Source organism: Rhipicephalus microplus, chromosome 1 (genome assembly GCF_043290135.1).
Source record: "Rhipicephalus microplus isolate Deutch F79 chromosome 1, USDA_Rmic, whole genome shotgun sequence".
In the NCBI taxonomy this organism is placed as follows: Eukaryota; Metazoa; Arthropoda; class Arachnida; order Ixodida; family Ixodidae; genus Rhipicephalus; species Rhipicephalus microplus.
Genome location: NC_134700.1, coordinates 200,549,889 through 200,576,876, shown reverse-complemented (window position 1 = coordinate 200,576,876; position 26,988 = coordinate 200,549,889). Strand labels below are relative to the sequence as shown.

At 47.0% G+C, this 26,988-nt stretch overlaps 1 protein-coding gene across 1 annotated transcript in view; it reads left to right on the top strand.

Annotated features, from left to right (window-relative positions):
• Positions 1-26,988, top strand: part of LOC119159730 (integrin beta-PS) — a 59,477-nt gene that overhangs the window by 7,176 nt on the left and 25,313 nt on the right. The window contains exons 2-5 of the mRNA XM_037412576.2: positions 12,826-13,165; positions 19,088-19,195; positions 22,415-22,481; positions 23,186-23,317. Coding sequence (XP_037268473.1) covers positions 12,839-13,165; positions 19,088-19,195; positions 22,415-22,481; positions 23,186-23,317 — 634 coding nt within the window. The 5' untranslated portion in view covers positions 12,826-12,838. The remainder of the gene's footprint in view (positions 1-12,825; positions 13,166-19,087; positions 19,196-22,414; positions 22,482-23,185; positions 23,318-26,988) is intronic.

Here is a 26,988-nt window from a genome sequence, read left to right as displayed (position 1 = left end):
AGAAAAAAGGAAGGCAGGGAGGTTAACCAGATGCTATAGTATCCGGTATGCTACCCTACACTGGGGTTGGGGAATAGGGAGTTGAAAGAGAAAGGGAGAGTTAAAAAATAAATAAGAGAAAAACACCGACACACACGCATACACAAAATCAGTCCACTCAGAGGCGTTCCGACAGGCTAGTAGTTCGTAAGAAGCCCAGTAGCTCTTGCACGGCTTTCGCTTACAACAAAAATTATATTTAATTTATAATGATCATTTCGCAGAATGGAGCCAGCATGTGATACGTTTAATCGACTATCTTAATAGCATTTCTATATAAAGAGATTGTGGCCAACCACTTGCGTGTAAAATAGTAAACATTTTTTTTCCACTCACGATGCCAACACATCTGAACACATGCACTGTTCGTTTTTAAGTATATTTCGTGTGCATCATACATACTTAAATCGGTTGCCCAGTTCACTCCGCCTACTGGATGACAGACATCTCGCTTCCGCGAGAGAGAGAGAGAGAGAAAAAAAACTTTATTAAAAGGTCAGTCAGTTGCTCAGGCATGGCCCGTTGCCCCTAGCTGTCGCGAAGTTTGCCTGTGCATCAGCTCTCCTGTCGCACTTCCCGTTCTCGTCGATGATTAAGTCTTCTCGGAAGCAGCTGAAATTCCGCAACTAACGTCTTCCAATCGCGAAGTTTTCTTTTCACTTTCCTTTTCTATTATCGTCGGGGCATTGTCTGCCGTTCATAAAAGGCACGAAGAATTTATTTTCCGGAGCTGGCCTTGCAGGGTGCAGTTTTCTGTTTTTTTTTTAGTTCCAATGCAATGCGAAGCCTATACGAACCTTTGTGCAGGTGAGGAGAGACAGATATAGATAGGAAGTTGCACCGAGGAAGACGCGCTGATTATTCTAACTTACTATATAGGATAAAGAAGACTATTATCGGGAAAGATTAGAAGAAGATATATGATCATAATTGTCCGACTGCATGTCCGACTGCATATATGATTGCATATATGATATATATATTATAATGATGACGGTGCCTCAGGTGATGGCTCGAAGTCCTTGAACCAGGGCTTACTACTACTACTACTACTACTACTACTACTACTACTACTACTACTACTACTACTACTACTACTACTACTACTACTACTAATAATAATAATAATAATAATAATAATAATAATAATAATAATAATAATCGTCTGACTGCGTGTCCGCACAGAAGACAGTAAAGCCAGGCACGCGCATGGCTCCGAACTAGCTAGGAGCGTCGTCTTCGGCGTGGCGCATGCAGCAGTTGGTGTTCGAGCGGAGCCTCGATGCGGGTCACACTTTGACGTACTTTTGTGGCAGTCGTCGTTCGGGAATTACACCTCCATGGCTTAAAGACGAGGTGCTCACCTTTTTTTTTTTCGCGAGCAGGACCAATCTTGGTCGCAATCAACAATGGTCGCTGCTACATTGCACGCTTTGAACTAATTCGAATCGACATCAGCCGAAACTGTTAGGATGAAATAAGTAAATTATTTTTTTGTTTCCTATACTGCACTATTCTCGAAGGTTATATCTCTGCTAAGCTATTCTTGGGTACAAATTGTTGGGTTAGATTCCCTCTGGCCCACCATTTGAGTATTCGCACGAACTGGCATTTGAACTTACGGGTTTGGCGAGGAGAGAAAACGAAGCATTGGAGCATCGAACGCGTTATTCGGAGGTCGTAGGTTCGATTCCGGCTCACGGCAAGTTATCTTTTCACCCACTTTTTTCTTTTTATTTACTTTACATTGGTTCTAAGAACTTCCAACTTCCCCTATACATTCCTACATTCCTTGGCATTATTGTCTGATATATATATATATATATATATATATATATATATATATATATATATATATATATATATATATATATATATATATATATATATATATATATATATATATATATATATATATATATATATATATATATATATATATATATTGTTGCTCCGGCACCAGATGATTTATTGCGTCGCATTGTTATTTGCGTGAACCCGCCGCATATTTTATGTATAGATGTTAGCGTGTACAGTACGAGATCTGACTTTTTTTCAAACTTTTTTTTTAGCTGTAAGCTCAAGACCTCGCACTGCTCACGTAGCAAAAAGAACACCTCTTTCGATGTAGTGAATAACAACCGTTCGTGCATGAGCTTATTGTGAGTGCGAGACAATAGAGCCGCTCCATTCAAATTCGCGAGGCCGAACACGTGCTATGACAGCATGCATGAGCGTCCGAGTCGCTGTTCGGACTTCGTGGCTCGCATTGGCTCTTATTTATTGTCGCCCTTTACGGTTGGGGTCACAGGCTTCTCTGTTACATGTTTCACTCAAGACAGGATGTGCCCCCCTTTCGTCGCCTCGATTTTTTTGTTTGTTTGTGGTAATTTCTTCTGTTTCACTTTTTCCTTGCTGAGTGATCAAACGCGCAGAGAAACATGCCATGACCATTCTCCCGTTTTTCCAATCTTAGTTTTAGGAGTAAGACGGTAAGTTGGGCCAGCTGGTTAGGATCCATCGTGAACTTACTTACAGCGCAACACCAGAAAAATTACAGGACAGGGAAGGAGCAAAAGAGAAAGAAAAATAAACAACAGTTGTGAGTCAGCGCTGTCTTTTCTTTCTTTTTTACTCCTTCCCTGTCCTGTATTTTTTCTGGTGTTGCGCTGTAAGTAAGTTTAGTTTTAGGAGGTTATAGCGCGATAAGACAGGTAAAAACCGACGGTCATTAAGAATGACGAAATCGATGTCAAGAGGTGGGAAGCGTAACCGAGGGCGACAGTGGGTGATAGTGGCGAATGGAGTTAATAAACTTGCAGGGGTAGAGTTGCAACAGCATGCGTGGGTACGGGTTTACCATAGATCGTTGAAAGATGCCTTCGTCGTGCAGTCCTCATAGAAGATATCAGTGGTGATGATTATGGTCGTTGTGATGATGATGTCGTCGACGAATGAGATCTATCGGTCGCTTTCTCTGTTTCACTTCTGTGTAGTGTGCAACCTGATTGGCTGAAAGGAGGAAATAATACTGACTTTGTAACAGTGTCCAGGATAGCAACACTGATCAACGCTTTCTCATTTGATCGATCGGTTGATTTTGAAAGAGCAAACGGCTGTATATAGGAAAGAACTGTGGCTGAATTAGAATCGGCCACCCGATAGTTCGCTCCTAATACTCGGGAGGCGCACGTCCAGCATCGCATTCCATCCGTGCCGAACTCTCATCTTCATTGACTTATGTGAGCGAACCTGTAGCAAACTTGGAGCGTTATATCATTCTGTGCTGTTTTCATCGCTCTTAGAACAAAGTGGGCACCTGCCACTGGTACTCCGGTATACAGTCGATGATATTGTATTCTACTCCGCTCGCTAAAAAAAAAAAAAAAAGAAAATTGCCGAGGTCCTTGGTTGAACTACATTCTCTACAAACCTAAGTAGCAGACGGACCCAAGGTCGGTTTCCTGGGAATCTTCGGGGAAAATAAAATAGAAAGACAAGAGTTAAACGCGCTACAGGACGATTAATCACCGAGCGAGAGCGTGTTGTCGGCATTTTATCCCGACACACACTGGACGTGTTTTGTAGTGGTAACTACACTTTTAAACTTCTAAACTCTTCGCTCCCCTCCGTATCCCTCGACGCCCCCACCCCCACATCTCCCTTTCACTTTCACCGCACACTTAAACACAAGTTGCCGCCTTCTCACTCCATAACGCAACGCCTGTTGAGCGTGCACGACGGTGGCGACCCCTGCAGGAGCCTCGTTTCTCCTGCGCCGCTGTCCGCGTCTTTTCCACGTTGCTTCACTACTACCTTATCGTTAGGCCATTAGAGCGGCCCCTCGCGGAGCAGTGCTAAGCAGCCGCTTGCCGTAACCGCGCCTAATCGCGCGAAGCGACGGGTGGGCACCAAAATGAGCGCGCGCTAAAGTGGCTCCGGCAGCCTACTCGCAGCTTCTGTCGGGGACTCTGTGCGCGCTAATCGGCGGGCCTCCTCCTCTTCGATGACCGACGGTTTGGAACAGCGGTCGACGCGCGCAATTAGGGGCCCTCCCGCCCGTGAGTCTCGTTGGCCCGACAGTGCTCCACAAACTCCACGGTTCATATATACGGCCGTATGCCTGGACGACGTGCGTACGCGTTCTCCGAATCGCTAAATCCGCGCAGCGTTCCCGAAGCTACGGGCTGCTGGAGTCGTGCCGACCGATGCTTCGACCAACATGACTAAGAAAGCCGTTCTACACGCATGAAAAACGATTTCGTAATTGGCGTTCACTATTCACGAGAGCTCTTGATTGAAGATCAGTCCAAAACAACGATTCCCTTAAAAATAGCGGATGCGTCAAACAAGCAAATAAACAAAAATCTCAGTTCTCGTGTCTATTCATTATCTATATTTCCTTCATACAGAGGTGTCGTCAGTCTACCGTGTGTTTCCAACGTCGCCAACAGCCCACCAACCATCTTTATCTTGCAGTGCTTGTAGTTACACCCGAAGGATTATCCCCTACGATGTACGAATGGTTTTTCCAGCGCGGCTCTTCGCATAGCAATGAGCGTCTTGGGGCATACAGTTTGTCCATTGACCGACGCCATGCACGCTGGCGCCTCTATATAGAGCACTGCACGGTTCTCGTACGAAACAGCGGGCGTAGGTGTTTTCATAGGAGAATCCAAGGGAGCGGTTGGAGGGGGGCGGCAGGTTGCTGGGGCTGGGTAGGTGGTGTCCCCCTCCTCTTCCCCCCCGAACTTACCAAGACGCCGCAGGGAAGTTTGCCCCTCGGCGCTCTCAAGCTGGGGGTCTCGAGGAGCGCGCCCATGCGAAACTTCGTATGTGTGTGCTATAAGCCCTAGAAGCTACGGGGTTTCGGCACACGCGGCCCTTGCACAAGCCTCTGTATAGGTGCGCAGTGCAGTATACGTGAGCGAGGAACCGCCTTCCGAATCTCTGCTCGGCGGGCGGCGCATCGTTTCCTCGAAAAAAGAGCCTGCCTCGCGAGTATGGGCCCCCCCCCCCCCCCCCTTTCTTCGACGCCCAGCGGGTGCATCATTGCAACCGTGCCGCTTGCCGGAAGGCGAGTCCGAAAAGCAGACCAAAATCTAACCGTGGCGATTTGGAGCTCCTGTATGTATGTATGTATGTATGTATACACACGGTGCATCCACGCGTGTTCTCCTGCATCGCCGCGGGTGATGCAAATTGTCGTGAGAGATTGTTGCCCCGTGACTTGCGTCACTCCTCAGTCGGGGAATGTCTGAATTTGCATGCGCTATGCATTATTCGTCAGGGAGGTTCTAGTTAAGACAGTTCTGTCGGTGTATACGGTAGCTACCGTGTCTGGGTGTACTACGGAGCATTTTTGCGGTTCTGACTTGCTGTATACGTTTCTTGGAGCGATGAAAAATTCTTGGAGCACGGTTTGTTGTTGTTGCATGATGGTTCAACAAGTGCTCTTGTCGTCTTGAAGGTGGCAGCCTGGAAGAAAGAGTCATGTTCCCCCCACCCACTTTTTTCTTGCGTAAATATATTCTAGCTTTAAACGCAACACGAGGACGTCCGGCACAGTTAGCCGTCGCCACTGGCAAGTACACTCCGGAGGAGATAGTCTCCATATCACGTCGTTCGCAGAATTGAACGCATGCATACGATATCAAGGCTGCCAGCAACGCGCGCACGTCGCGTAAATATATAAAAAAAACGTGCCTCAGCAAATGCGACGGAATAATGACGAAAGGATCGCACTCTCGGCCTCCAGACATGAATTGATTTGTTCAGTCGCGTTCCGCCATTGCTGCCGGGGTCGTGCCTCTCGCGGATCGTTCTGGAACCGGAACAAAGCAACCCTGTTTGCCTTTTCATCCGTTGCCTCGGCGTACATCCAGTTTCCCGCGGAATGCCATCAAAGCGTGCTTCCGACTCGTCGTGTTAGCTTCTATGAGGGCAGTTTGCAGAGCTAACGAGTCTTTGTCGGCCCGCGTTTACCTCCGTCCGCTCCGCCGCATCCCTGGAGGCATCGGGGAATTCTTTGTTCGTTTCTTTTTTTTCCGCTGCTTTTGCACAAATAGAGGGCTCGTTCCACTCAAAAAGAATGCAGAGGGGTTGCGGTTCTGTAATGGGTCTCGTTCACCTTTACGGCGACCGCACCGGTCCCTGTGCAAAGGTGAGGATACCTTTAAGTGTGCGGACTAATGGAAGTGGACCTGGGCTCTTGAAGTTTTCGTTGTGCCTCGATGCTGGACTCCACCAATGTATGTGTACTCTACCAATGTCATCTTCTGTCTCTGTCATGGCGTGTCTGCAGCGGCGCATCCCAGCTTCAGTTTGTTCGCAAACTTCTGGGCGTTTGCGCATTGCCGGGTCAGCGGAGTTGAGAGCGCGAGCAACTGGAACGATGGCGCGAGATTTAACCATACAAACACAAAGCAATGTGTCTTGCCCATATCCAATCAATCAATCAATCAATCAATCAATCAATCAATCAATCAATCATATTACACCAGCCAACTGTGTTCCACTTCGCTGATGGTGATACTCGGCGGTGGCACAATAACGGTCATGTAGCCTTTTAATATCTTGTTTTAAGAGTCACGCAACTTATGCTTACGCGTCTTGTTTTGTCTATGTTAGCTTTTTTTTATTGATATGATATATAAGGAGATGTTGGCGCACCATTATGGCGCCGGCTACTCCTTAGCCGTTAATTGAAACTTGAACACGTATCTTGAAGCAAAAACATACAAAGCAGTGCATGGAAAATAGAAAACTCAGGCACAGATATGTAAAGACACACTTATACGCACATATCACAATGGTAAGTAAATGTTTGAAAGTCATTGTAAGAAGTCTCTGGAAACAACAAAACACAAACAACAAACACAAAACACAAAACACAACAACAAAACAACAAAGCACACGTCTGGTCCTTATAAAGATGGATTCGCTCGTATGTACATAATAGTCGACACGTCATTCATTTCACACACACACGTGATGGGCGTCACATGATACTGTATATAATAAGTACATGTGTTACAAATGAAAGCTTGTTCTTTGTTAATACTTGTCAGCAATCCCGCTGTCTTGTAAAAAACGTGTTAATGCTCTTAAAGCGTGGGACTGTAAAACTCCAGTTGGCCACGGGCCCAGAAGTTTTTTCATGCTAAATGGTCTGTGGTCCAATGCGAACAATTCGCTTTTAAGACGGCGTCTTGGCGCGTCATGATGTGGACAGTCTATGAGAAGGTGACATACGTCTTCATCTACAAATCCACAAACGCATTCGGGAGTTTCAGCTCTGCCGATTCTGTGCAAAAAATGTTTTGTGTATGCGGTGCCTAGCCTCAATCGGTGAACTAGAGTTTCCATCCTTCTATCTAATGCCAGCGTAATTTTGAATTCAATAAATGGATCGACTTGATATAAATCGCAGCTATTTGTACTTTGGTCAAACCAAGCAGTTTTGCTCATTCTGAAAGTTGTATTCTTTATAATACTACGCAATTCATTTTTCGAAATCGGTAAAGAAATAGTTACGTCTTTACGATGTGCTTGTCGTGCTGCTTCATCGGCAGCTGTGTTTCCAGGAATGTTGCAGTGGCCAGGTATCCACTGGAATTCGATCTCATGTTGCGCCTTCTTTGCTTTAGTGAGCTCCTTCAGCGTTTCGTATGTCACACTATCACTTATTACTGTCCTGTTTGTACTGGAGAGTGATCTTAATGCGGCCTGTGAGTCACTGAAAAGTACCCATTTTCTAGCGTCTGCTACCGAGTTTATAAACTTTAGAGCATACAAAATAGCGAAGAGCTCAGATGTTGTAGATGACGTCGTGCGGCATAATTTAAACGATTCCTGAATATTGAGCTGTGGTATGATAAATGCCGATGTTGAAGACGTTGTAGTACTTGAGCCATCTGTGTAAATATGTATGTACCCTGGATACCGCATGTGTATCTGATAAAGCGCTAGTTGTTGAGCAGCTTGGATGAACATGTCTCTCTTTCTAATAATGCCATCCACTGAGAATTCAATGCTTGGTATAACAAGTACCCATGGAGGATAGTTCATTTCAGAGTTCCAAAATTCATGGCTGGGTAATATATGTACATTACTCTGGACTTCGTTATGAGCATTGCTTTTATCTCTTAGTAAAATCTCCAGCGCCAATGGGTGGTCCCTGTGTTGCGTCTGTAAGCGAAAAAAATGGCGGCATGTTTCAATTGTTCTCATGACTGGAAAGGGTGGTTGTCGAGTCTCTGCTATGACAAGGCTGCTGGAAGTCGCTCGTGGAACACCTATGCAGACGCGCAGTCCCCTAGCTAATAGTCTTTGAAGTCACTCCTCTGAAGTGCGGGAAAGGCCGTGTAACACTGCTTCAGAATATGCAACTGTTTGTCGTATTAAAGCATTGTGAACAGCGAGCATGGATGATACAGATCCGCCCCATGATGTGCCAGCAATTCTGCGGAGTATATTCACTAGTGTATTCACCTCGTTTTCGAGTTTCTTTATGTGAGCTGCCCATGATAGCTGCCTATCAAGTATTACTCCGAGAAATCGATGCTGTGTTACAATCATTAGTGGTTCTTCTTCTAAATTGAGATTGAAGTTCTTTAACTTCTTACGGGTGAAGGGCAATACAGCTGTCTTTGCGTGTGATAGAATCATTCCTCTTTCTTTTAAAAAGTTGTTGACAATATTTATTCCGTCTTGCAATGCAATCTGAATTAACCGTATGTCCGCGCCAGATGCCCAAATGCACACGTCATCTGCATATAAGGAGTATTTCAACCTGGAAGGCAGTCTTTTAGCTAAATCAGCCATAACACAGTTGAAAAGAAAAGGGCTGAGTACGCTTCCTTGTGGCACTCCCTGTCTGACGTCGTGTTCTGCACTTTTTCCTTCGCTTGTCTGAATGAATATTTTACGACCTGATAAAAATTTGGATACCCACCGCAAAGACCTGCCGGACAGTCCGTGTTCCAACATACTCAGCAGAACATGAGTGTGACTGACAGTGTCAAATGCCCTTTTGATGTCCAAGAACACTGCGACCGTCAAACTACCACAGGCGCGTTCATGCTCCACATACGTTACTAGGTCCAGTATTGCATCCATTGTGCATCTCTGTTTCCTAAATCCTGTCAAGTAGTTGGAGAATACACCAGTTCTGTTGCACCACCATTGAAGTCGCGCATCAATCATTTTTTCCATTACCTTACATAAACAGCTTGTCAGACTGATTGGACGGAAGGATTCAAGGTTCAAGGGTGTCTTAGCCGGTTTTAAGATCGGAATGATGCGAGCAGACTTCCAAGACTCGGGTACAATTTCTTGCGTCCATAGATTATTGTAAATATCTAAGAGAACAGTTGTGCCTGTGGGCCCAAGGTTCTTTAGCATATTGTACGTAATGCCGTCCGGTCCAGAGGCCGATTTTTGACGACATGATGCTATAGCACAATGCAGCTCCCTTAACGTAAATACAGGGTCTAGCTGAGGATGCTGGGCCCAAAAGCAAGCATTAATTTTCTGGCTGGCTAATGCAACAGAATTATCAAATGAGGCACATTGTGATGCGGCGGGCCTACTGATAAGTTGACAAAATTCATCTGCTACCACAGCTTCCGGTTTGTCCAAAGCTACAGCAAGAGCACGAAATGGGAAGCTCTGTGATACAGGGCCACTAAGTGCTCGAATTACAAGCCAAATTCTTGGAACAGGTGTGTGGGGGGAGAGCGTGCCACAGAAATCACGCCAGCGTCGTTTACCTAAATTTTCTAGCCGTCTGCGCATTACACTGTGGATTTTCTGTGCATTTTTGTATGCTTCTAAACTTCCGCTGCGTCGATATGCCCTTTCTGAACGTCGTCTGATGGCTCTTAGATGTTCATACTCTCCATCGACTGCAGCATAGTCTTTTGGAATCGGGACTTTCTTTGTACATTTATTCGCATTATCTTGCAGAAATTCAGTAAACCTTTCAACTGTCGTGAGTTCACTATTTTGGTTTGTTATGTGGTGCCGAAAAGCTTTCCAGTTCGTCAATTTGCTGTAGCGTCTGGTGTCGTCTTTTCGCAAGTAGGGGTGACTTATTAGAATGGGAAAATGGTCACTTCCACGTGTTTCTACATCCGTCGTCCATACCACACCATTCACTAGATCTTGGGAACACAAGGTTACATCGATGCAACTAGAGTAATTATGCCCTCGGAGAAAAGTTGGGGAGCCGTCATTTAAAATTGTCAAGTTGCATTTGTCTGCGGCACACTCAACAATGTTCCCACGTGCATTACATCGATCACTACCCCAGATTATGTTGTGCGCATTAAAGTCTCCGCATATAAACGTATATGAATTGGAAATGTTGAAGATATTTGTTAGCTCTTCCACCGAAATGCGGCTTGAAGGTTGTAGGTAAAAATTGATCACTGTAAAGCACTGCTCACCAAAGGATACTTTGCAAGCGACGAATTCCGGGAAGTCCGAATCACTTGAGTTAACTTGATGAGAAGGTAGGTCCTTTCTGACGCACAAATGTACTCTGCTAGGACCACTTCGACGAGATGACTTATATATCACGTAGTTGGAGAGGCGGAAATCATCATTCATTCCTGCCTCTTGGATGCAAAGTATTGGAAAGTTATACTGCAGAAGGAGTTTACGGAAGTCAGCACACTTCCTTCGAAGACCATTGGCATTCCACTGGTATATGGAGACATCTTTGTAGCGATTATTCATATGCTACTTGTCGCAGGTTTGACCCGGACTGTTGACACAGTAGTGCTTCCAGAGGCAGCAGGGCTTTTACTTCTGGCAGGTTGTTTGCTTCCGGTAAAGCAGACAGGATTGCCTTAAGTGCTGCGAAAAGCATTGGCAGAATCAATTGCATGACTGATGCAGAGGCACGGTCTCCATTGAATGGTTGATTTTCTGAGGCCTGTTGAGAATGATGTGGCGTTTTGGGGCGAACACTGGCACTGTCGGTTTTGCTACTTTCCGGCAGAGGTCCCGTGGGCGTTCGTAGCTTTGACGCGTAGGTTGGGTTATTTGAAGGTACTTCTCGTGAGTGGTCTCTCGAGTGTGCTCTTGGCGTCTCTCTTGGCGGTTCTCTTGGCGTGCTTGTCGGCTGTTGTTGCGGTGGCCGCTGAGGTGGATCACGTACAGGATGAACAATCTCAAGGTTTGGAGATGGTTCATTGGGGCGCGGTTTTCTTCCATGGATGAGCTCATGCTGACGCATTTTTGCAGCAGCTTTACTTTGCGGGCAGCCTGAATATGAGGCAGCGTGATTACCTGCACAGTTTGCACACTTAGGCTGAAGAACAGACTTGCACTCCTTATGATGGTGTTCTTCTGAGCAGATCTTACACCGGCGTGTGTTACGGCAACTTTTCGCCATGTGTCCGAATCGCTGGCAGTTATAGCACCGAAGTGCTGGACCAAGATATTCTTCCACTGGGTGACTGGTGAATCCTAAGTAGATTCTTCCTGGAATCGGGCGGTCATCTCGAAAAGTCAGGATCACTGAGTGAAGTGGACGCGTCGTTACTCCTCCATCTTCCTGGCGGTAGTATTTTATTTGCCGTCGCGCCGATATAACCCCTGCATCTCTCAAGTACCCTAGGAGTTGTTCGTCTGAATACTGCAGAGGAACATGTTTTACTTTCCCAACGTTCCGAGTGTATGACTCTGGGATGAAAGGCTTAACTTCCAGGCCACCTACATTTGAAAGCATCAGAAGTCGCTTAGCTGAACTTAAGGAAGCAACGCTGACACTAAAGCTTCCATCTCTGGTCGTTCTGAATGACTGCACTTTTTCTTTAGCAGCGGAAACTACTTCAGCTGACACTCGATTGGGGTTCACTTTCCAGAAGCTAGCACCTTCAGCTGTTGGACGAAAGACGACTGGGATACCCTCTGCTCGTTTCTTTTTATAAGTAACCAACGTAAATGGTTCAGCTTCGCCCATGTCTTCTTCATCACTTAGGTGATAAGTTGACGTTTTATCGTCGAGAGGATTCTCTTCTAAGCGAGGCTTCTTGCTCTCAGCTTCATCGTCTTCCAATGCTGATGTGCTCGCTTGAGCCATTTCGCGGTTGTGAATTTGCAAACGTGCCGGCTTTATGATGCTTGGACGCACCTGTAAGCCCCCAGGCTTTTCATTGTGTCCTGCAGTATCACTCATGTGGTTTAACGCACTTGGACGAGCATAAGGCTCGTGGCGATGGCTACCAACCACCGTAGTGGTCGCGTACTAGCCAAATCTTTGATAACGGAACCTCGTACCTGTAGGGCGCCGAGCCCTCGAAGTCTTCACCCGGCGTCTTGTCGGCACACCGCGAAGAAAAAACGGTGCCACTCTTCGTGGTTCCTCGCGACGCTAGCTGCGTCGCAGCGGTGACGGCGTTGTCTACGGCGAACGCTATGCAGGTGGCTCTTCTTCCGGCGCAGCGAACACAAAAACGGACATAAAATGGTCAAATGCAAGTCCTCCCACCTGATTTTTCGTCAGGATGGTCGCGATGACTTGTGGCGTCGATTCGTAACGACAAATACGCTGGATATGGTGATTTCCGCCGCGAAACATCCAGAAAACTCTATGTTAGCTCTTGAAGGGGCCGACCCCCCCCTCCCCCCGCAGCTTTCTTTTGGTGCCGCCGCAGAACAAGAGTGCATCGTTGCATAGATGTTGGTCGTGTGTGTGCGGTTGGCCTCTCCACAGATATTCATTACTGAGTGTTCGACAAGTGACGAAGCGATGCGTTTCTTTCGTTTATTCAGAGGGCCGTGAGCCATGGCGATGGTCCTGTCGGCGTGCTGCTGCCTGCTGGTACTTTTGGGCCCCGGCTCGTCGGTCGAGGGTCAAGAGTTCTCTGCAAGCCAGGAGGCGTCTGCGCTGCCAGAGACCTTCTCACTGGAGAAGGAGTCGACTTCAAGTCTCGAGGCCGAACTGTCCACCGAGGAAGCACCTTCGCACTCGCAACTGTCGTCTGGCCACGAGCCGGCTGCGGGCCAGGACGGAGCCACTGCTGCCGCTTTGCGCTCGGACCCGTGCGCAACGAGCGCCGACAATTGCTCCGAGTGTCTGAGGCATCCGGAGTGCGCATGGTGTTCCCAGCAGGTACGTGCATTACCGCCCCCCACACACATCTCGTTTCAATATATCGACGATCGCCTTGCACGTTGCATTGTACTCGTACGTACGTTGCATGAATTATTCGCGTTAGTATGGACCACTAACATGTGATCGACACTGTCATAATGGGAGCGAAGAATAAGCGCTGCAAAAACGCGAAGGCGAGATGAATATATGACGAGAACATGCGAGGTGTTGGAGTGTTCATTAGATTGATGGACGGACGCATGGACGGACGAAAGTAAGAACGAACGTACAGACGGAAGCACGGATGGACTGATGGACGCTTCTCTTTACTCATCATCATTCACTCCGTAAATATGCTGCCATTTTTTTTTCTGACGAGGCCGAGTTTCACAAAAATAAAAAGCGCGTCTGAAACGCATTGTTTAGCCAGAAAATGCATCAGTATCTTGCTAACAGCTTTTAGATGCGGAGCATCTAATACTCGAGGCTTGTAGTGCGGCGCCGTCCGCAAGCTTCCTCCTCCTTCTTCCACCATCTGTGCATCCCTTCCTCCTCTACACACCGCGCGCGCTTCACTCCTCCACCATCTGTGCACCCTTCCTCCTCTACACACCGCGTGCGCTTTTCCTCTTCACGAACATTCGCTAGCTGTATAATGTAGCGCGCATGCGCCGTCACGCTTCGAGAACATCGGCAGCTGACGCGCGCGCATGCGCCGTCGCGCTTCGAGAACATCGGCAGCTGACGCGCGCGCATGCGCCGTTGCGCTTCTCCCCCTTCTCGAACATTCGACAGCTGACAGTGCATGCGCCGTCGCGCTGTATATATACTCAAGGTCGGTGCTCGCTCGCTCAGTTGCCGCTCGTCGGTTGGTTTGTACGGCGCGTCGACGTCCGAGGTCGCAATGATCGATGTCCCTTCGACCAGCGCCGGCCAAAGTGTTGGCGGAACCGCAACCAAGTCGTCGTCCGAAGACAAGGCAGCGCGGAGAAGAGCTCGCGACGCCGAACGTAAACGTCGGCGTCGAGCGGAAGATGCTCAACTTAGAGAACGTGAAGCCGCTGAGAGACGTCAGCGTCGAGCAGCAGCACCGGATTCGGCCGCTTTGAAACGTAAGCGTCGACAAGAGGACCCGGACTTTCGAAAACGGGATACGTGTCGTACGTGTTCACTTATTTAACACCCCTCCTACAACCACGTTAACCAATTTAGCCAGCGACCCAAGTAAGTCGCAATTTAACACCCCATTTCACAACCACGTTAACCAATTTAGCCATCGACCCAAGTAAGTCGCACTTTAACACCCCGTTAACCAATTATATGCTCCGCATCCTCCTCAGTGTTCCCCCGAGGGAAGCTGCGGGCAATTTTTTTTCAACCACTCGACGGGACCGGTCACTCGTTTGCAGACGACTGAGATGCATTTGTAAATACCGAGGCCAGGGTGGTGTCAAGCAGCAGTAACACGGACCACATTTCAGCCTTGACGCACCGATACGTAAATCAATGCACCTGTTCCCGAATGCGTAAATTTCGCGCTGAAAATTCGTCGGAACGACTTGTACAAACTGTTTGAAACGAATGCCCATACAGGGCAAGTATTTCGCTTCGTCAATAACAGCTTGGTTATGGCGTGACGAGTGAGTGGCTTTCCTTTTTAAATTGGGGAACTGTGCGCCTGCACTGTATGGTCGTTTTATGCGACACTATATATTATAACGTCGCATAGCTTTCACAAGGAGGGCTCCACAAGCAATGTATATATACCTGCGTCAATTTTCGCAGCCTAAATGCGTACGTCGTCTTGTGTGTTCGTTCCGATTCTGACGGGAAACGCCATTCGAAATGTTAGTGACCACATTCACCGAAGTCTTGAAAGCGAAAGTATCTCATCTCACCTTATCAGCGCTTTTTTTTTTTTTGAACCATATATTTATTGACACGTCACGGACGGACAGGCACTTTTCATACGAAGGCGGAAGGGAAGAAAGTAGTTTTGGAACTGCAGTTAAGTGGAGCAGTTTGTCCATATATGAAAACTGTCGTGTGATGAGGGCCAGGTAAAAGCGACACTTCCTTAGATGTCGCGGAAAGTACTCGAGGTCACTGTATATGTAGGCATCGGTCGTCATTTCTATAGTGGACATGCGGTGAGCGTGCAGGCCGCATGATCGCCCCAGAACATGGCACAGGGCTTCCAAGCGCACGTGGGCAGTGCGAAACATGTTCCGAAAGAGGAACATGTTATATGGCATCGCGAAATCCCGCTACAGCAATTCAGAGCTCGCCGAGCGGTGCACGCACAATCCGTTGGCGTTTCAGCGAAGCCCACTGAACCATAGAGTTTCCCACAATACTTACTAGAGGGAGCTCTGGCGCTAGTGTCTATGGGAGTTGCAACGCACGGCGCTTCCGTGAGCATGGTATTGATGGGTTGTACACACCTTTGACTAATCTTCGTACTTCTGGCCTGCCTTTGGCTCCGTGTGTGTTCATGTGGCTTAGAGATTTTTTCTCACAAAACAAAAAATCAGCAATTGTTCAGCGATTTCGCTTCACCACCCTATTTTTTTCTACTTACCTTTCCAAATTGGGTCAGGAAGTTCAAAAGGGTTGAATCTTTCTTTCAAAACAAAACCGAAACACGGCAGTAAACGAAGCCGCAAGTACGATTCGCCGCCCTCAAGTACAAAGAGTAGGCAAATTTGTGTACTACCCATCATTCCCATGGTCGCTGAACGATCGCAGTGCCAGAGTGCCCTCTGGTTAATTTTGAGAAACTCTATGCACTGAACCAAAAGACGATCGAGAGACGAAATGGACGCGTATATACACGCTGCAGTTCCCGACGGCAGCCCGAGCCGCCCGGGGTTGATCAAAGTCGAGGGTCGGGGTTAGCCAGGGAGAGACAGGAAGGCTGTGTGTATGGGTAAACAACCGCCGTGGCGTTCAGCTTGCCTCCTGCTTGTTTTGTCTGCGGCGAGCAGCTGCTTGGCTCTGTGTTTGGCCGGAGAATCGCGTGCGACGACCACGTGGAGGGGGGGCTTATATATGCCAGCCGAGATAAAAGAAGTGGCCTTTGGAAAGGACCGTGGGACGCGAGTTCGCGTGCGGGGCTGGAAATGGCTCCGTTCCCGCGTCACACGTGCCGCCGATACGGTGCACAAGCTGAACCCACCGCCAGGTCCGGCTCGCGAACTCGATACCGCTTTTTTGCTGGCACTCGATGGGGTTGTGAAGTCCGGATGTGAATAGCTTTTTATTTCTCTTTTCTGTTCAACACCGAGGCGTCCACAACGGATTTTGTACATCGGCTACAACACGTGATGGCGTGGTCGATACCGATGTGTGTGGTGCGAAGGGCTTTGGAAATGCTCGGATGTAGTAGAAGCGAAACGATTGCGTCTGGAAGTGAATGAATGAATGAATGAATGAATGAATGAATTATCGAGCGAGAGAACGAATGAACGAACAGCGAAAGAACGAATAAATGAAACATTTATTGCAGAAAAGTGTACAGGAACTAGTGTTCGACGTTCTGCAAAAAAAAAAAAACGTTGTATTTAATAAGTCATTCGCTTCTGTTGTCTATATTTGATCTATATGTATATACTTACTTTACCCGAGCATTTTCGAAGCCCTACGAATCTTGAGGGGGTGGGGGGGGGGCGAAGGGGCACATGTTAGTACCGATGCTGACGATGTCAGTGAATCGTGGTTCGCGAAGTATGTTCGGGGAGTGGCCAAACAGATTTCTACTGTGCTTCTCAAAATGAGTTAGAAATTGAACCTCAGCTAACGGGCCACAGCCACGAAACTTACTCCCGCTATATTTATTTATTTATTTATTTATTTATTTATTTATTTATTTATTTATTTATTTATTTATTTATTTATTTATTTATTTATGTATTTTATTTATTTATTTATTTCCAATACTGCTAACCCCAATGATAGGGGCTCTAGCAGGGTGTTACAAAACATATAACAAGGTTTCTTAACAAATACAACAAATTCAGACAATACAAAATTCAACTGACAATATCAACGTGAAATGTCAAATTTACATTGTGAAAAAATGCAGACAAGCCTTTCGTAATACAAAATACATCAGGATTACAATTGAAGGAGAGCCTGAAATATATCACAGTCAACTACCGTTACTACGTCTTTATCGAGTTTATTCCATTCTGTTACAGTTCGGGGAAAAAAAGAATATTTAAAAACATTGTTCTTGCATTTAAATGGCACTAATGAGTATGGATGTCGTAGCCTTGTAGAATAACTGCTGGAAAAAGAAATGTAGTCACACGTTCGGCTCTGTAACTTACCCTTGACAATTTTAAACATGAACTTAAGGCGAGCGCCTTAAGGAGGGCCGGAACAAGGGTGAAAAAAGGGGCACGGGGGTATAGTTTCAATAGAAGGCCAACTAACGTTGACACTTGAAACGAGGCCTTCCGCGCCCACGTTTATCGGTGATTTCTGAAGGGTGCCACGCGTCGGGATTCGAACGACATTTCGAAGCCTATCGACAGGTCCACCGAAATCTGGACAGCGTTAAGTATAACACAGTTTTCGTTCCGCAGTGTATACTGTTTTAACAGATGGCTTGAGAGAGAGCAGTTGGCTGTCTAGACAAGTTTGATGAAGGATCTTCACGCAAACGACTCGCTGTAGTTTCCCTCGAGGAGAAGAAGGCATAACGGTCGAAAGGAGCTCGCAGGTGGCCTGTTCCGGCTGTCCGACTCTGGCCCCCTGCAGCGATGAAAAAGGACACCGCACACGCTCGCACGAAATCACGCCGAGCAAAGGGGAAGGATTCCTCGCCGCCTCAGCCGAAGTGAATACCGTATTTTCCGATCTACGAGACGCCGGTCCGCTGGAATCTAACTTGCGCTCCTTTATACCTTGATATATAGATACCGTGGTGGATTTCTTGGTATGCTCTTGCCTTGGTATGCTTATGTTCTCGCTTTCGGTTAGAAACGTTTTTTTGTTTCGTCCTGCCGCATCGAGCAGTGAAGTGTCGCTGTTCACTGCGGTATTTATAGATTGGATTTAATTGGGTCAACATTCCTAACATGTAAGGTACAGCATCCCGAAAATCTTACCGTATGTGGAAAACGATGTGGCGAGTGCTCCGGGATGAGTTTAACCGCTCGGTGTTCATCAACCTACACCCAAAGTATGGATGCACGATACTCCATCCTCCTCCTGGCCTTTCCCCCTCCCCAGAAGAAAAAAAAAACGAGTGGCTTCATCTTGTTCTATCAATAAGCATGCGTACCATATTGTCAGATTGAAGTTTGAACACTAAAATTCCAAATTTTGGTCGTCTTGGCTAACTTATATTGTGCATCTTGCTCTGATGCAAAGTATTAAGCTAACTTTACCTACCCCCTTCATTTTCCCCATCGTTTCCCTTCCTGCGTCTACTATCTTTGTTTCTATCTGCAGGCAAATGAGAAAGGCTTGACCAATAAAATTAGTAAGTGCGACCAGTATGGGTGATTTGTATTAGTGGTCAAGACGAATGTTCAAGAGCATTCGGAAGTTTGACCGCGTGCGCTGAGAAAATTGACCATTGCTAAAGAATAGGTATACAGAAGGTTTCCTTTCTCCTAAGGGCAAGCTGTAAGAACCGTGACATGGTACGACAAAATTCGATACAACGAAACGTCATCGTTAAACGGTACTACGGTGACACGGGCGCGTTGGCGCGAAGGCTGACTTGCTGGAGTCCAGTGCACGCACGCTCAACCAAGCAAGCAATTTCGTAGTATCGAGTGCATGTGTATAACCACGGAGACATGTGACACGTGAACGTATATAGATACACTCAGAAACATGCGCACACTGAAGTGTCGTGCGCGAGCAAATTAATGCACCCAACAACACTCATAGTACACTACTCTGTGGATCACTCTCCATCTGCAGGACTTCCCGCGAGGTGTGGCGCGTTGCAACCCTGCCTCGGTGCTCCTGGACAGCGGCTGCAGCGAAGACGCCATCGAGGACCCGGAGAGTCGCATCGACCAAATCACGGTGCGTTTAATATCGCCGGGGGTTGTCGAGTGCATATTTGTTCCTCATTACGTCACTCTGTCGGTGGGCGTACGCCATAGAAAGAACTGTTCATGAAAACAGAAAAACGGAGGGAGGGGCACGATTCCTCTGCCGTGCTCGGGATCGGCCATAACAACAACAACAAAAAAAAAACTAAAGGTAGTCGCAGTTGGGCATTGAGAAACACCAATGCACAGACAGACAGACAGACAGACAGACAGACAGACAGACAGACAGACAGACAGACAGACAGACAGACAGACAGACAGACAGACAGACAGACAGACAGATAGATAGATAGATAGATAGATAGATAGATAGATAGATAGATAGATAGATAGATAGATAGATAGATAGATAGATAGATAGATAGATAGATAGATAGATAGATAGATAGATAGATAGATAGATGGATGGATAGATAGATAGATAGATATTTTAGCTGAGCTTGTCTAAGAGACTTTTCTCAGCTGAGCTTTCGAAATATGTGTCGCGGGAACTGAAATTGCGAAAGAAGACCATGATTTCCGTGACGGAAGTGGTGCCAATAAAATCGTAGTGAACCACAGCGTGTATTCTTTTGCGTTTATGTCTAATTGAGCGAACTATATATTCTCATGTCGCTTTGCAAAAATTTCACTAAAATCAGTTTTCAGAAGAAAAAAAATTGGGGTAGGCGGGCGTGGGAATGGGGAGCCTGAACTCTAAGAATTAGACTAATACACAACCAAGTAAGCGCATCGGTCATCGTGACAGCATGGGCTTGTTAGTATGCCTTTTTACGTGCATGGGAAAGTCTGGAATAGCGCATTCTTCCCGGATCCTTCATAAAAAAATTGTACAATGGTTTGCGGCCATTGCGGAGTTCCCATTGGAGGCGACCTTGGACACATATAGGCGTTCCTTGTAATTGGAAGCCAATGCTCCCAACGAATCGCTCATTGCATATAACATCGTCCGAGTAAATGACAGGTCTCCCATTTCTTGGCGCCGCGGGGAGAGCAGCATTTCGCACGCTTCACAACGGGACGCTGGCAGCCCCCAATGGATGCGATCCGTTTATGATCGCATTCGCCTGATGCACCCTCAATGTTGTTCCGCGTGACTTTCATCTGCAACTAAAAAACACACTGTAAGAATACTTTTAGACGTCCACGCAAGGCAACCGTTTAATGTGCTGGACCGCAACGAGACAGCAGCCAGTCGTGTTGTTGTTGTTGTTGTTGTTGTTGTTGTTGTGGTTGTTGTTGTTGTTGTTGTTGTTTCCTCTGCACATGGCTCGTACCCAAAGGAGGGGATTGGCCGATTATAAGGTGAATTCGCCCGATACTTTCTGCATTGCTTCGTTCCTAAAAAGCGTTAGTTAGCTAATTGTGATTTGAGGTGCCAATTGCGAATTTGAAGAAAAAAAAAAGAATAAAGATAAAAGTAGTGAGTCCCCAATTTAGCAAGAAGATCGTTTAGTCGCTGTGATGTATTCCTGAACGGCGAATAAAACATCCATGTGGCTGTAACCCAGTGTAGAGGCTCCAAATGAAAGAAGAGCAGGTTCTGGTAATTGCAAGCCCAGTTTTTTAAGTGTGTGTGTGTGTGTGTGTGTGTGTGTGTGTGTGTGTGTGTGTGTGTGTGTGTGTGTGTGTGTGTGTGTGTGTGTGTGTGTGCGTGTGTGTGTGTACTTTTTCTGTATAAATGGAAACGGCGACAGTATAATAAAAATGACTAATCGTTTCCTCTTGATTACAGTAAATGCACATAGGGGAGTTCAATAAACCGGATCTATGCAAGTGAAAATTGAGGGAGGTCACGCGGCAACGAAATTTTGTGATGACAACTTCCATCATCCTTGAATTAGACAGCTCGCTGCGCCAGGGAAATAACAAGTGGTTGTACTCTGGAGAAGCCGTCAGTGCAGGGTCTGATATATTTTGCCTTATCTTAAACGTGCGAAATCGGGTCACCGTAATGTGTACTGTAGGTGGGAAAGTAGGAATGATGGGTGTCGAAAGCGATGCCTTCGCAAGGGAATCAGCCATTTCGTTTAACAACAAACCTTTGTACCCTGGTGCCCAGATTAAATGACTACTTCGGAGATGACAGGGAACAAATGATTTAAAAAGTTTCAGTATGGGTGAGCAACTGGATGTGGACAGAGAAGACCACACTGATAATGAGTCAGTTATGATTGCTACGACTGGAATCGAAGTATTTACCTTGCGCAAAGCTAACATTATTACCATAAATTCAGCCAGGGAGACAGGAAGAAAATTCGGTAAGTGAAGTGAAAATGACCAATCAAGTACGGGGCAATATATTTCAACGCCTGATTTTTCATATGATTGCGATGCGTCCGTTGCAATAATGACATTCGTTTGGTAGAGTACTTAAATGTGCCTGTAGGTAATAGTTTAGCGTGAGTTGGGAAGACATCATGGTAAACAATTTCTGGAGAAATTTGTTGCACATTTAAAGGAAGCAGATCACGAACTTGTACATTTAGAGGCTCAAGTAACGATTGAACAAATACTATTTGTGATTTGTGAAATCTGGGCATATGCGCGGATAAGAATAGATCAGGATTGGAAATAAAAATAATTTGATCAGGGTTAAAGATTGCTTCATATAATCGTAAATATGTCTGCACAGTAATAATGTTAAAGCGACATAAAGGGGTTGGTATTCGTGCTTCAAGGTATAACACTGCTTTTGCAGTATACTTCGGAAGTCCTAACCAGAACCGTAAGGGCTCTCTTTCGAATAGAACGAGCGGCCGAAGCCTGCAGGCTGCCTCACCAGAAAAAATAACGCAGCCATACTCTAACACAGGTCGGGCATACATTTTATATATCATCAAAAGTGCCTTCGTTCTCATCCCTGATCCACAACAAACGTCGTCTTCGTCGTTGCTCCAGCAGTGCCCGCATTTGTCCCTACATTACAAAACATTTCTTTTTGGCCTAACGAAATACTAAAAAAGGGCATAGGTTTTGGTCTTTAAACTCACTTACAAACAAATGGGTGCAACTTTGTTCTACTAAAACAGCAACTACGTATATACTCCTATAGTTTGTCTGTGTTTCACGTGCATGTACTTAATATATACGGAAAATTGCCCACCTCCTGTAACTCTATAGCCACATGCGTAAGACGAAGGACTGATGCCGCGTAAGCGATGACGTATGTATTTGTCTTTCGTTGCAGCCCGTTGACAAGGCAGGGTCAGACGTGCAGCTCCAGCCCGGAGAAGTTCACATCACGCTTCGACCAGGTGGGTGTGTTGGTTGTGCTGTGTTCAAGGTTCAGTGGTCGCGACAGCTAAAGCGTCTGGTATAACGTCTGCAAAACGCGGTTCTCGCTGCAAGAACCACTCACGGTTCCCCACCGGACGGTCGTCTCCTTGCCGTCGCGCCATCTTATCTCGCTCTCGTGTGTCACATATATAGCATCGTCGTAATTCCAAATACGCAGTTCAGTTTCGTGTTTAGCGTGAAAACATTTGCCTGTCGTCAAAACATTTGCGGGAAAACTTTTATATTTGCCTGTTGGCCAGGTTAGCATAGGGTCTTTGGGTTCGGTTCGCGCCACGGCTGCTGATAAGCGTGTGTGGAAAGCGTACGACAGCACCTGACAAATGTTTGTTCCGTGCCCCTGGTTCCGTATTCACAGAAATGTCTTACGGCAAAACTTTTCGTAAGAGGATATTCCAGCCAATCACGATGGGAGACATACCATTAGCGAAAGCCTGCGGACAATTGTGAAAACGTATACACGAAAGGAAATGTTTGCGAACTCGTCTCTTGACCCGCGGGCCTCGGCCAAAGATGGCTGGCTGCCCCCAACAAGCGATGGAAATCCTGGTGGTGCGCAGTTTTAGAATTGCCTTTATTTTGACTGTGTCAATACATGGGTGGAATGTTTCAGTTCATTGGAGCCATCGCAGAAGCACTTTGACGAACGTTTTCCTTGGTGCAGGTTCGAAGCAGACGTTTACCGTTCGTTACCGCCAGGCGGAGGACTATCCGGTGGACCTGTACTACCTCATGGACCTCACTCATTCCATGAAGGAGCACAAGGAGAGGGTGGCTGAGCTCGCCGATGACCTGGGTGAGTCCAGCTCTCGAGAAGTCGTGAACATGTTTCTTATTCTTATGTGATTCTTAAAGAGAAAAGAAGAGAAAAGTGAGCCCCGTAACTGTCTGCATCAGAGTGCGACACCTCAACAGTAGCTCACGAGGGATGGTGGTAAGGAGGAATTAAAAGGATAGTATTAAAAGCCAAAGAAGTAGACAGAGGAAGGAGAGAGCGAGGAGCAGGGACAGCGAACGACAGAAAACGACGGAAGTAAAGAGGAGATAGAAAAGATGGACATGGTCGCAGTAGTCTGAGGACAGGGCACCACTCGGCGATAGCTCTTGTCGGCGTCAGGAGATTGCGTTGGGCGAGCCTAGTCGGCCAGACCTGCGCTGTCGTCGGAGATCGCGGGGGCACAACCGGTCGGCACGAAAACTAGAGAGCGAGTCCTCAACCTGTTTGATGAATTTAGAGTATATGTACCTTTGCAAGCAAATTTTCATCGTATTTCTCTCGGTCTCAACATACGCGCTGCGATGTGGTTAACCTGCCATAAGCTCTTAAAAAAAAGAGAGCATTCGGAATGCTTTTTTGTGACTTCCGACTTGCCACACGGCATGGGTGTAACACGCACTTTCTCTCCTTCGGCGTTTTTCACCGTATTTTGAAAGTGCCAGGCAGGCGTTGTTTATGTGCAACGGCATGCCTCGCGTGAGCTCACACGTCACGTATGCATATTATTAGAACACTTGCAAAGGGCCAGAGTGCAACGCCAAGCCGAACAAGTGCCATCGTCTGCAATTATTTGATTTCGTAGGAAACTGTCATGTTCTTACGGGTTGACTCCGAGGCAGCTGCTAAGGAGTGGACGCTGCTCTCATCGCTTCATTGACGAAAGTCATAGACGCGCCCTCTCAACTATTTGCTTAGAATTTTTTTTCCTTTTTGGTCGTTGCCTACTGCATTCACTGTGTCGCTGAACCGTGATTTTTTATGGGCTGCAGAACATGTATTGAGGCAGAAATCCTAACAGTAAGAAAATAACCGCCAAACTAAGAGGTTTGAACCCCCTCATCAGAGAGAACTACACAGATCCTGCAGGCAATGATGCTTAGACTCCCATACAAAGGGATTCACATCGAAATCTTGTCTTACTTCATAACATCTAGCCAGATACGTATACATTAGCAGTTCGTGCCCCCGTTGTGGGAAGTACTCAATTCAGAGCACATGCTCGGGCCGATTCTCCTCGTCACTGGGCTTTCAACCAAGCGCAGTGGTGCCTTGCCGTCAGAATCCCCGGGATCAGCTTTAGGCCGTGCAGAGAGCCTACGATGTTGTGGCGGTCAGCCTACCCGTCCCAAATGTGGGAGCGAGAAGCCCACTGCGCGCATCTTTCTAGACTATAAGTTCCACCATCGATCAATCCATCCTAAATGTAAGCACTTGTCCTTTCCATTGACGTAATCGTAATGTATACCATATAGGAAGTGTATTACGTTACGTTACGGCGTCATAAAAGCTCTTCGCGAAGAACCCAGCACTCCGAGAGCGAATTCATAATTGCTTAATGTGATCACATCAGCTGCGGGAGAACGTTGGTACATACAGAGCTTCTGGGCAACCTTGAAAACTTACGTGTGAGATTTCGCTTAAAGACCCCGTACAAAAGCCTGCTTGGTTTACGCCTAGCAACATCGTCGTCTATCCGCGACAGAAGCTATCGTCCAGATTTTTACAATAGCGCGAGGACACAAAAGCAGAGAGAGAAGAAATCTATAGCTTGTCGCGTAATCGTCATGACAACCTCTTCTGCATTACACTGTTCTGCGCCACCTTTCACGTGGAAAATCAGGTGAAACGCACGCGTGCACAGGCGTCCGCGCAGAGGAGGCCGCCCCCTATAGTCATCCATAAGAATAGGGGGGGGGGGGGGGGGGCAAAGTCTGCCCTATATTTTGACCAGCTTTGATTTAGTAGAAAGAAGGAGGGGGCGTTGCTGGCATAACACCTTCCCCACTTTTGATGGGGGAGCCTTGCGCACGTCTATGCGCACGTTGTTCGTTGAATTTTCGTAACATGTTCGTTCGTGCGTGATACACTTAGACGGTGATTCGAGTGCTCGCTGATTGCTCTCTTCTCCTTTGTTTGGTGAAATCGACGGCTTCGTTGTGTTCAAGCTTGCCCTTCGGTACGCCTAGAGACGAGACGTCGCTTCATTTGCGTCCAGCAACGGAAACACTCTGTACACAGATTAAACAGACGATGATGTATGTCTTTGCGTTGCAACTTTCGAGCAGCAGGTGGCGCAGTGAACGAGCAATCTGAGCAATAACACCGCAACCGCGCTGAGTTTCCGCGATGGAGAATCCAACGTAAACTGCCCGCTTGTCTCGTACCGTCGCGGAGTACAACGTATCGTTACCCTGCTTCATGGCGTCCGGGCTCACGGGCGCAGGTCTGACCCCGGCCTTGGCTGTCGCGTTTCAACAGAGGCGACATGTCATAGTACATCGCACAGCACCTTATGTGCAGGTTAAAAAAAATGTATCTCTCTATATATTTTTTCTATTTTCGGACACACGGCAACAGTGCACGAAACAGTAACGGCGCGTTCACGTATACACTATATAGCTGTCCTCTGTACGGGTCACGCATGTATGCGTGACTCCGGAACATGGTCAACGCCGACGCCTATCTCAGTCTTGTTTACGCCGATGCGTTGTTTTCAATGAAAACATTGGCCTGCATAGCATACAACCCTGGCGCCACCGCGCCGAGGTTTCCAAAACCTGCACTGTAATGAAAAAAAAAAAAAAAAACTGACGTCGATCTTGCCTAAGCTGCGTTTCTCCTCCGCGCTCACAACGTTCTTTCAAGCGCGAGCGCTGTTATTTATTGCGTAATTCAGAGTCCGTACATGCATGTTTTCGAAGGTCGCTGCCAAGATAAGCCGGCAATGGTTCGCGCGTACGCAGCTTCGCAGAGTCGAGCGGCGCGACCTGCGGCGACTGGCGTATCTCAAACCGGCTTGGCTTGCATCTGCGGAGATATGTACACCCGTTATAGTCGCAAAACACGTGTCGCGTCTTGCACGGCAGCTGCAGCTGTTTTCTGTATATATATATCGTCGTGTTCACTTGGTTCTGCAGCGCGCCCGTCATGCATTGCGTGTGTTTTGTTTAACCTTATAAATGAAGCCGTCTTTGCACGAATAAATCTACCGCTGCGTTGCTGCCTATGTACCACCACTACGTAAACACTGGCCTCCAGGCTTCTGTAGTTGCGGAACACCTGATCACGGCGGTGGTCGAAACGGTAACGCACCGTATGGGCCAATCAGCTCGTGCGGGACAGGGTGAGTTGCTGGAGGAGGAGCAGATGGCCATATGATGAAAAGGTGATCATGTTTATAGCACAACGCCACTGCTTCGGTTCCCAGATTGGAGAGAGTAAGATATAAACTCGTGTGCTGCGCTTTGGGCACGCTGAAGGACCACAGGGGCTCCGAATCGAATTAGAGGTATTTTGAGTAAATCGCTCCCGCCTGCATGAAGTTCAAACATGCTTGGAGCTGTAACACTATGCAATATACACTGAGAATTAGCATGTGATGGTGATATGTGGGATTTAACGTCCCAAAACCACGCTATGATTATGAGAGACGCCGTAGTGGAGGGCTCCGGAAATTTCGACCACCTGGG